Source organism: Lipotes vexillifer, unplaced genomic scaffold (genome assembly GCF_000442215.2).
Source record: "Lipotes vexillifer unplaced genomic scaffold, Lipotes_vexillifer_v1.1 scaffold382, whole genome shotgun sequence".
Classification (NCBI taxonomy): domain Eukaryota; kingdom Metazoa; phylum Chordata; class Mammalia; order Artiodactyla; family Lipotidae; genus Lipotes; species Lipotes vexillifer.
The window spans coordinates 3,525,182-3,536,188 of record NW_006780611.1 but is presented as its reverse complement, the minus strand read 5'-3'; the positions used below and the strand labels follow the sequence as shown (position 1 = coordinate 3,536,188).

The 11,007-nt window shown below is 58.0% G+C and overlaps 1 protein-coding gene across 1 annotated transcript in view; it reads right to left on the bottom strand.

Moving 5' to 3' along the window:
• CELSR1 (cadherin EGF LAG seven-pass G-type receptor 1) overlaps window positions 1-11,007 on the bottom strand; it is a 155,797-nt gene that overhangs the window by 89,346 nt on the left and 55,444 nt on the right. The window contains exon 2 of the mRNA XM_007454088.1: window positions 9,834-10,472. Coding sequence (XP_007454150.1) covers window positions 9,834-10,472 — 639 coding nt within the window. The remainder of the gene's footprint in view (window positions 1-9,833; window positions 10,473-11,007) is intronic.

Below are 11,007 nucleotides of genomic sequence, written 5' to 3'. Positions count from 1 at the left end.
GTGGGGCCCCCCCCGGCCGACGGAGGGGACCCGGGTTCATGCCCCGGTCCGGGAGGATCCCACATGCCGCAGAGCGGCTGCGTCCGTGAGCCATGGCCGCTGAGCCTGCGCGTCCGGAGCCTGTGCTCCGCAACGGGAGAGGCCACAACAGTGAGAGGCCCGCGTACCGCAAAAAAAAAAATAAGTCCACATCCTAATTCCCGGAACCTGTGACTATCACCCCATGTGGCAAAAGACGTGATTAAATTAAGGATCCTGAACTGAGACCCTCCTTATTAGCCGGGTGGGCCCTCTGCAATCAGGCGAATCCTTATGAAAGAGGGGCAGCTGCAGTTTACAGACCATGTGAGGATGGAGGCACAAGCCCAGGGAGCCTGAGGCCACCACGGCTGGAAGAGACAAAGGTACTCGCCCCTGGTGTCCCCAGAGTCTTCAGGGGGAGCGTGGCCCCGCCCACACCTTGGTTTCAGAATTCTGGCCTCTGGAACCATGAGAGAATGAATTTCTGCTGTGTTAAGCCACCCAGCCTACAGTCTTTTATTCCGGCAGCCACAGGAAACCACTACAAATCCTAAACACACCACGGAAACCAAACAGACTCAGCAGAAATCTCTTCCTGGGGACAGTCCCCTAAGAAAGCAGCGCCCCTAACACCTTTCAGCGACTCCATAAGCCTCAGTGGAGCTGGAGCCGTGGAAGAGAAAGCCCCCTCTGCCCCCCAGGTCTTTGTGGTGCCCGGTGGGCAGCAGCTAAGGACCGAGGAGGCACCAAATGAACACACACAGGTGGACCCCAAAATCTTGGCTGCCAAAGCCGGTGGGGGAGGGCCCCCAGGGGGCCGGACACTGGCACGTGGGGTGCCTGGGGCAAAGGTGCACCTGGTGACCAGGGGGACAGTTCACCGAGCTGACCCCCAGGGCCTGAGTGCCCAGAACCCCATCTTGGCTCCTGAACCCCCTGAAAGCAAAGGCAGGGTCCTTCCCAGCCAAGGATGTGGGCTCAGAAGGATACAGCTGGTGGCAGCTCAGGAGACATCTGGGGTCCCAGAATGTGGAGGGTCCCGCACCGGGGCAGCCTGGGCCCCAGCCAACATCCCCCGGGGGCCTGGTGGGAGGAACGCCCACGCTGTCCTGGGGCCCGAAGGGGAGGCTGTCCAGGGCCCTCCTTGTGCCCTTGTGGGCCTCTGCAGGCCTCTCTCCAGAGACCATGGGATGGGGGGCGGTGCACAGCCTGGACTCTGCCTCATCCAGGGAGGCCCCGGCTTTGGGAGAGATCACCCGGAAACCCTGGAGCCAGGGCATCTGTCCTGCAACGTCCCAAGAACCAGCTCCAGGATAGCATCTCAGACACAGGACTATGATTTAGTTCTAATGACATGCAGCCCACTGAGGCTCAGGGCACGGGACGGCCTGGGGAGGTCTCCTGGAGAGGGTGGGCTTGCATGGGTGGGGTGGGAGACGCCCTGCACCCCAGGGGAGATGGAAGCCTGGAGGCCGGGCTGAGGGTCCTTGCTGACCATGGGAAGAACCTGTCGGTGGAAAGTAAACGCGCAGCTGTGGGCAGCGAGGCTGGAAAGGGGCGTCCCCAGCACTTTATCAGTTAGTAGGGAAACCGTGCCAACTCTGAAATGGCGACGTGTCCAAACTCAGCCGGAATGCTAACTAAAACCTTAATCATCCATGCAAAACAGCAGCTCAGCCCCCAATGGTTCAAATTCCCCTTCCTGCATGGTGCTGGGAGGAGGGACGTTCCCGGACAGATGAACACCCAGAGAGAAGAATGCGCATTCTTTATTCGCCGCTTGAACTCAGGACAGCCGCGTTGCCCTGGCTGACACACACTCCCTCCTCCAGCTGCGCCCGGCGACCCCAGCAGAGAAGTCTCACCCCGTTACCCCAGCCGTGCAGGCACTGGGAGCACGACAAGAGACATCTGTCTGTCCACATCAGGGAAAGGGCTCAGGAGGGGGCAATGGGCAACAGCATGAGCAGAGACCACTCTCCCTGGGGAAGTCGGGGGTGGCCACTCACGGGTCAAGGGCTCAAACTTGACTCCCAGTAACTCCTGGTGGCCCTTGGTCCACGTGGTGCCTCCAGAGAAACAGCAGAGACGGACCCCAGTCCCGATGGCAAAGGCCTCACTTACTCATCCCTCCACAAATACTGACTGAGCGTCAAGGGGGTGCTGGGCGCCAGTGGGAGAATACAGAGACCCGAAGACATCCACATCCTACTCCCTGGAGCCTGAGGCCGTGTGACCTCACACCACAGAAGGGACTTGGCAGGCGTGGGTCAGGTAGACATCTTGAGACTTGAGACAGGGAAGTTACCCTGGACTCCTGGGGGCCCGGGGTAATGGCCAGGGTCCTCGTGGGGGACGAGGGTCAGCAGTGAAGCTGTGATGACAGAGGCAGAGGCTGGCGTGAGGTGAGGAAGGGCCGCCGGCCAAGGGATGCAGCCAGGCTCTAGCAGCTGGAAAAGGAGAGATTCTCCCCCCGTGCCTCCAGAAGGAACTCTGCGAGAATATATCTGTGCTGCTTAAGCCACTCGTCTGTGGGACTCTGTCACAGCAGCTGCAGGACACGAGCTGAGGGGGCAGAAGGCAAGGCCAGTCCTTGCTCTCATGGGGTCTGCCTTCCGGCTCTTTCTCCAGAAGCAGCTGCTCTCCGCATGCGCACACACCGGATACTCACAGCCTGCATGGGGGAGACCCCCAGCAGGAACTGGCCAAGGAGCCTCGTCTCCCCTCGGACAGCGGGTACGACGACCCAGGAAGGTTCTAACCACGCGTGGCATGTCCTCAGGCCACTCTGCTCACTGTGGTCAGACATTTCAGCATATACCTGTGTTCCTCACTGACCCATGCCCTGCACCCAGCTCATCTGACCCACCTAGAAGCTGGCTGGGTGGACATGAGGAAGGCTTGTTTTCAGATCTCTGAAAAGAAAACGAACCACAGAAGCCTGTCAGAGTGTCCTGTGTCCCAGCAGACGCTCGACAAGCAGGTCGACAAGAAGTGGCCATCACCACCAACCCTCAGAAGCCCTGAGGCCAGTGGAACTGTGTTCCCAGCAGCCAAATCATGTTCAAGCCCTAACCCCTGGTGCTTGTGAATTAATCTCACTTGGAAATAGGTTCTTGCAGATGTGATCAAGTTAAAATGAGATTATACTGGACTAGCGGGGGCCCTAGTCCAATGACTGGTGTCCTTTTAAAATGAGGGAAATTTGGACACAGAGACAGAACACACCGGGGGCGGGGGGTGCCATATGAAGACAGAGGCAGAGATTGAAGAGATGCAGCTACAAGCCAAGGACCACCCAGGACAACCAGAAGCTAAGAAGAGAAAGGAAGGACTCTCCCCTAGGGCCTCTACAGGGAGCAAGTCCCCGCCGACACCTTGATTTTGGACTTCAGGCCTCCAGAGCTGTGAGAGAATAAATTTATGGGGTTTTTTTGGATTTTTTGTTTTTTAGTTTTTTGCGGTACGTGGGCCTCTCACTGTTGTGGCCTCTCCCGCTGCGGAGCACAGGCTCCGGACGCGCAGGCTCAGCGGCCATGGCTCACGGGCCCAGCCGCTCCGCGTCACCTGGGATCTTCCCAGACCGGGGCACGAACCTGTGTCCCCTGCATCGGCAGGTGGACTCTCAACCACTGCGCCACCAGGGAAGCCCTATGTTATTTTTTATTTTAATAAATTTATTTTATTTTTGGCTGCATTGGGTCTTTGTTGCTGCGTGCGGGCTTCCTCTAGCTGTGGAGAGCGGGGGCTACTCTTCATTGCAGCACACGGGCTTCTCATTGCGGTGGCTTCTCTTGTTGCGGAGCAGAGGCTCTAGGTGCGCGGGCTTCAATAGTTGTGGACACAGGCTCAGTAGTTGTGGCTTGTGGGCTCTAGAGCGCAGGCTCAGTAGTTGTGGCACACGGGCTTAGTTGCTCCGCGGCATGTGGGATCTTCCCGGACCAGGGCTCTGCCTGCATTGGCAGGCAGATTCTTAACCACTGCGCCACCAGGGAAGTCCAATTTCTGTTATTTTAAGCCACCCAATGTGTGGTCCTTTGTGACAGTAGCCCCAGGAAGCCCAGTGGCCGTTCGGCTGTGCACGGACACCCAGGCCAGACGCAAGGAGGATGATTATTCTGTTTGTCAAAACCCCAGCTTTGGGGGAAAGAATTCCATGGAAGAGGAAAGGAGATCCCTGGCTAAATTTATCCCCACCGCAATCTCTCTGTATATGATTTTAATGGAAAACAAAGTTTTCCTGAAGTGCAATAATGCTCTAGCTTTACAATAATGTACTAGAGAAATGCTGGATATCCCCAACCTGGAACCGGTGGAAAGAGCCCAACGTCAAAGACTGGAGAGGTGCTAAAGAGAGAGAAACTTGGAGTAATCCTGAGTATCTGAAAAGTACATTTTCCTAAGAAAGGATTCTGTTTCTGCTTTATTTGAGATTTTAATTATAGGCCAGGTAACGATTTTCCTTTTGAATGATAATTAACTCTCTGGTTTAAGAACTAAATTCAACTTGACGACCAACTCTTCCAAGTGGAGCTTTAATCCAGTAAATTGCAGTAAGTGCAGCAAACTTATTTCTCTTGTGTTATGTGAATGTCATCCCACAGGAGGACAGCACGGCTCAGACGCACGAAGCATTTTTAGGCTAATATGCGGGTGCAGAGTCAGTGCACCCCAGGAGGATGGAGATACTATTACTCTGATGAGAGAATTCAAGATAAAACTCAGAGCTGGAGTAAGAATCAGAGAAGTGCCAGCATTGATTTAAATTTTTCCCCATGAACAGAAAAGATGATTCGATTTTTACATTAAAAATTTCTCTTGGTCTTGAACCTACACAAAATATTCTGGCCCTGGGGACAGTCAGGGCCTCCAGCCCTGCTGAGGTCACCCCGGGGGACAGTCAGGGTCCCAGAAGCCCCCCTCACAGGACAACTGGGACATCCCATCCTGGGGCTGTTAGCACAAAGCTCAAACCCAGCGTCACTGAGACTCTCCTAAGTGGCCCCTGACCCTCTGATCCCAAAACCAGGCTAAATCCAGCTGGGGCACACCCTTGACGACACAGGGTCCAGCAGCCTGGATGTCCGAAGCCCAGGGACAGCCGTGTGCTTCATGCACAGAGGCAGGACTGTTGGCTGGTATTTGCCGACACACCCCCTGAACCCAGACAAGCGGCCTGGGGTCTAAACACAGAGGCTCAGGAATAAACGGGACCCTCCCCTCTGTCCCCCCCGACACGCAGATGACCGAGAGGTCCCTGAAAGCCCTCCTTCCCCGGTGACATCAAAGCTGCCGCCTTCTCAGGAATGCACCCCTGGGCCCACGTGGCTGTGACATAAATCACTGTCCGCTGCTCTCATCCTGGGAGGATGTGTGTGAGGAAGGGGAAGGGATTCCAAGGCAGCCGTGGGCCGGGGCCGCGTGGGCACACGGCAGGGCAGTGACCCGAGTGGAGCCTGGTGGGCACACCCACCAGCAGGACAGGAAGGGACACAGTGGACGGAAGGGGGAGCCCCGTCCCCTCCAGCTCAGCCACAGGAGCGGCAGAGGCTCTGCTCTGAGCACAGCACAGAATCCCAGAACTCCAGGACGTCTTCTGAGGCCTGCGAGGAGGAATGGCCCAGTTAACCCCCGACCCTGTCGTCCCGCGTGGGTATTTATCACATGCCTACCGTATGCCCGGCACTGTGCTGATGGACAAAGATGCTGGACGCAGCGGGGAGGGAGCAGACAGCACCAAGCAGATCTGGACTCCAGCCGCCCATCTCTGCCGTGGGCGAGGGGCGGGCAGAGGAACAGGAACACGGAGGTGACATTCGGGAAGACAAGGGAAAGCGCACTCGAGGGGCAGGGCCCCGGGGAGCGGAGCAGGGCATGTTTCTGGAAGGCGAGCAAGGGGCAGTGGGGTGGGGCGGGGCCAGCCCCTGAGGCTCTGGAAGTAAATCCCCAGGGCCCCCCACCCGGCTCTGCATCTTGGTGTCCCTGAAATGGGTGACAGCTGTCCCTACCTCATGGGGTTGTGACAGGCACGGGGAAAGGGCCTGGAGCAGAGCCTGGGTGGGCACGTGCTCTCTGCCACATGAGCGAGGAGTGATTAGACTCTTTAATTAGGGAGATGACGCATCAAGAGGCCACGGGACCCAGACGCAGAATCACATCCTGAGGCTTGCCCCAGATGGGTTTAGTCCAGTGCTCTCCTGGGCGGGAAGAGTTTCCTGCCACCCCCTCGGGTAACAGGGTGACGGCGAGTGAAACCCTCTCCCTGGGGCCACTGCTCAGCGACGGTTCTCCTTCTCACCCATCACACTTCATTCGGAACCCTGCACGCAGAAGGCGCTTTTTAATAGATGCTGTGGAGTCAAGGAAGCAAGAGAAAGGACCCAGTAAACAGGCCAACCAGGCCATTCCGCCCTCGAAGAATCCACGGGGCAGACAAGCCTGAGCTCAGAAGCCAGAGCACCGGGTTCGAATCCTGACTCACCCCCGCCCGGGTCTAGAGCAGGGCTCCTCCCTCCACCACAGACACAAGGACCATTCTCCGTGGGGGGCGGCCTGTACCCTTGGGGGATGCAAGGCAGCAGCCCTGGCCTCCAGCCACGAGCACCCCACCCCCAGCTGAGACAACCCAAAACACCTTTGGATACTGTCATGTGTCCCCCGGGGGCAGAATCACCCCCGCTGAGAACCTCTGGGCTAGAAACTTTAAGGTCCCGTACCACAGTCTCTCCAGTTATAAAATGGAGACGTACAGCTGCTAGGAGGATTGGGGTAACAGTGTAGCATCATCTGGAACAGTACAGCACGTTAAGTGCCCAATAAGTACTATTTGCAGGTCGCTGCTGTCCTGAGGGTCCTGGAAATAAGTGGATCACACCCAAAATGAGAGCAGAGCAACCAACGCGTGAACAAGGCACCGAGGAAGTTTCCAAGAAGATCGACGGCCACCGTCCAAGGAAGTTGGGAAAACTTCCAGAACCTTCCGACAGCAGGGACAGCGCTGGGCTGGGTCTTGAGGTAGGCAAGGACAGAGGGACGGCAGGTGCGGAGGTGGGGAGATGGGAGGAACGGGCTACGTCCTTGGGGAGCTTAACCAAAAGCAAAGCCAAAACCAAAGCTACGCTGTTCACAGCCCGGAAGACAGAGGGGCCGGAACCAAGGAACCCGGCGCACATGCTTGTCACACATGACAGTCGCTGAGCTGTGCCTCGATGCCTCCAGTCCTTCTGTCCCCGTTCCCTTCAGAGTGGGGTCCCCTGCAGACCCCCGCCAGGCCCCCATGCAGAGCCGTGAGACAGGGAGATGCCTTCTCCCTACAAGGACGGGCGGGGGGGCGGGGGGGGGTCATGTTCCCTGGGGCCTCGGAGCTTCCCTGAGGCCAAAGTGGACTGAAGAAACACAGGGGAGCTGTCGGGGTATTTTTCCAGCATCAAATTCATGAGCTTTTCCTGAAATTAACTGATACCTTCCTTCACCCAGCTCGTCTCCCGTCTGGCAACACAGGAAGCCAGGGTCCTCCGGAGGCCTTGGGCCCCTTCCAGCTTCCCGCCCGCCAGGCCCGAGCTCGGCTTACCAGGGAGCAAGTAATAAAATCCTGGCGACGACAGCACGGCTTTCACCGCGAATAAATGGGTTCAATTACCTGGACCAAGAGAGCAGGGCTTCAAAGGAAGAAAGGAAGAAAGAGAGGAAGGGGGACCGAGTAAAAATAATCAGTCTGAATCAGTCTTATCTCGGAGGGAAATACATATGATAATTTAGTACCAAAGACATTCAAATTAGCCCCCTGCCAATCAAGACATTTCAGTGGTGATGACACAGTGGGTCATTCCCAGGCATAATTTCTCTAGAAATGACTCTGGCGATGAAAACAAAATTTGAGAACTCTGGAAGTCCTTTCCACCCAATGGGTTGAGGCCTCTTTGGAGGGGATCCAGGGTCCACGGGTCCCTAGCAGCCTCTACTTATCCTGCCCAGACATGGCCCCAGGCTCACATCCGGGACTCCTGGAAGCCAGGACTGCTGCCGCAGCCACGAGACAAGCTGGTGTCCTCGACCGAGGTAGACCCCACCCTTCAGACCCATCTTCAAGATGAAATCACCAGATTCTGGGGGTGCTTAGGGGTGTCCCCCACCAGGTCCCCGCCACTACATGTCTCCACCAGGGAGAGGGCCGGTCACCTTGGGGGGCCCACCTGACTGGGCAGGGGTAGGTCTGCTGCGTGCACTGGCCGGGCATACAGCAGGCACTCAACTAATACTCCTGGAGCGAGTGAACGACTGCTCACTGGCTGACTCCCTGGAGGGCACCAGGCTCTTTCCTGGGGCCCGGGGCTACGGCTTCCCCACTTGAAGCAGGAGTCATCCGCAGAAGCACTCCCCCATCCAGGCCACGTGCCAGGGAGGGGGACAGGGATGCCAGCCCCGGCGGGGACGCTGCTCCACTGTGAGGGAGGCCGACGGTGCTGCGGCTGGCACACCTGGTCAGGCACTTCAGAAGAGGCCGAGATGCCACCTCAACACCGTGGAGAGGGAAGGGGAGGAGGGAGAGGACCCCCACCTGCGTGGCATGGCTGCTCGGCACAACCAGAGCTCCCTGATGACTCAGGCGTGGGCTTGGGGGCTGGAGTCTCCTTTGCCTCCCTTCCCCACTCACCACCAAGCTCCAGCGTAGCCAGGAATTTAGGGTTAACACTTGAGAGACCGCGGGGAAGAGATCTCCAGAGCTGGACAGGACAGGTGGACAGGCAGACAGACACAGACGGGCGAGGGGAGGGGAGACACAGGCAGGCGATCGAGCCTTTCTCGCCGCAGCGGTGCCAGCGGATTATAACCAGGCTGGTGCTCAGACGCGGCAAGCCGGGGCGCACACCCATCTCCCCAGGCTGCCCAACGCCCCCTCTTCTGGCTGGGGCTCCTCCCTTCAGATGCAAAGCACCACCCGGCCGCCTTCCTCTCTCTGTGCTCCCACCCCAGGCTTACTCCCTTCCTGCCCGATGAATACCTGCTAATACTGTAAGCCCCGTCCTAAGCTCCATCAGTTGTGCTGCGTCCCACACGCACGGAAACCATTTCTCCAGTGTTTACACCAAACACGTCAACCGAGGACACAGTCCGCGGAAGACTCTCAAGACCACCTCCGGGACGAATCAGGTCCCACCCAACCTCAGAGAACTTTCCAAAAAGACAGACGGTCACCATCTGCCACAGTACACTTGTTTGTCAAGTGGGCCGTCCTTCTATGTAACAGGCCATCGAAGACCAAAGCAAGAGCATATGCTTCTGTACTGCTCTCGGCGGGTTTTTTATTTTTAAAAACAACCACTGTCTGCCTTTAGAGCAATTCATCTTTGTGACAAATCAGGACATCTCGAGGTAAGTGTATCTTCAAGGCAGAGAAGACGAGTAATTTCTACCGTGACAATGAGGCATGAAAAAACCAACAGTCTTTCCAGACCCAAGTGATCAGTGGCTCACAATTTCTCTCCCAGCCACTTATAAAAAGCACATGTCATTACATACATGCAGATTTTTTAGGTGGCTCTGGCACTATCCTCCTCCTCCTACTGTCCTTATAAAGAGGGTGGCTTAAGTGGCACGGGATCAGTAGAGACCTCGGGGCTGTGCTCAGCAAGCAGAGCCAACGCCCAGGCCCACGGTCCATCCTTTGACCCTGTCCCCGAGGAGGGAAGTGGACAGAGGAAACCACCTGACACCCTCCGACCTGTGGACTGGGGGCCTCGTGTGAAGCAGAGGTGACCCGGGGCCGCCCCACCGCCTGTGCCACCCCGGGACCCGCGAAGGGTGACACGTACCTGTGAAGTCCTCCTGACACTCGCAGGTGTAGCCGCCCTCCCGGCTGCGACACCGGCCGTGGGCACCGCAGGGGCTGGAGTAGCACAGGTCAATCTCGGTCTCGCAATAGTCGCCCGTGAAGCCGGGTGGGCAGCGACAGCGCAGCCCGTTGACGGGATGGATGGGCCGGAAGAGCACGGTCGGGGAGCTGATGAAGGGGGCCGAGCTGTCGAACTTGAGCACCGACACGCACTTCATGTAGTTCTCGCACGGCTCTCGCAGACAGATGTTGTCGTCGAAGGGCAGGACGCGCTGGGTGGACACGGCCGTCAGCAGCGTCCGGTTCAGGTAGATCTGCTCCTGTAGGTCCTCCGATGGGAAAAACTTGTCCCGGACGCCTCCGGGCAGCAGGGCCGAGAAGGTCACGTTCAGGATGTTGGAGCTGACGTCCGTGTCGTTTTGGATGTTGAAGACGAAGATGGCGTCCTTGGTGGTGGACAGCACCGTGGCCACCCCTTCCACGAAGCGGGACAGCAGCGGGGACAGGAACTTCTCCTGCGACATGTTCTCCAGGCGGACGGTGATGCTGTTGGTCAGCATGTCGTCCGTGATGACGGTGACCCGCAGGGTGCAGAGCGCCGCCACACTGTGGATGCCGTCTGCGAGACACAAGGGGGTGTCACTCGGGGGCCTGCCTGCCCGGTCCCCACCCCGGCCCGACCGGGAACAACACCCCCGAGCCCCATGCCCTGCCCCGCCCCACCCATGACCACCACCTTCACCCCACGTCCCAGACCCCCTTCCCCTCCCTCCACACTCGGCTCCCATCATGCCTGTCAAGCTCAGAAGCCCCCAATGGAACCTCCCCAACTGCTCATCAGGGCGTCTCAACAACCACCACGATCCAGCCCCCCAGCCTCACATGCTTTGCTCCAGACACGTGGGGACGCAGAGCCCCTGTTTTACCTCCTCTGCACCTGTTCCAGCCACCAGGTGACCCTGCCCATCCCCCAGCCCAGTTCAGACCCCACAGTGTCCAGCACGGTCCAGCCCAGGTACGGCCTTGTCTTGTGCAATGCTGGCGGCTTCTCTGCTCTTAGCTGTGACCTACTTATCTCCAGGCGCCCAGCACACAGGACAGGACAGCACGTGCTGCTTCAGAAAGACGCACAAGAGGACGCTGCATCTCAGCCA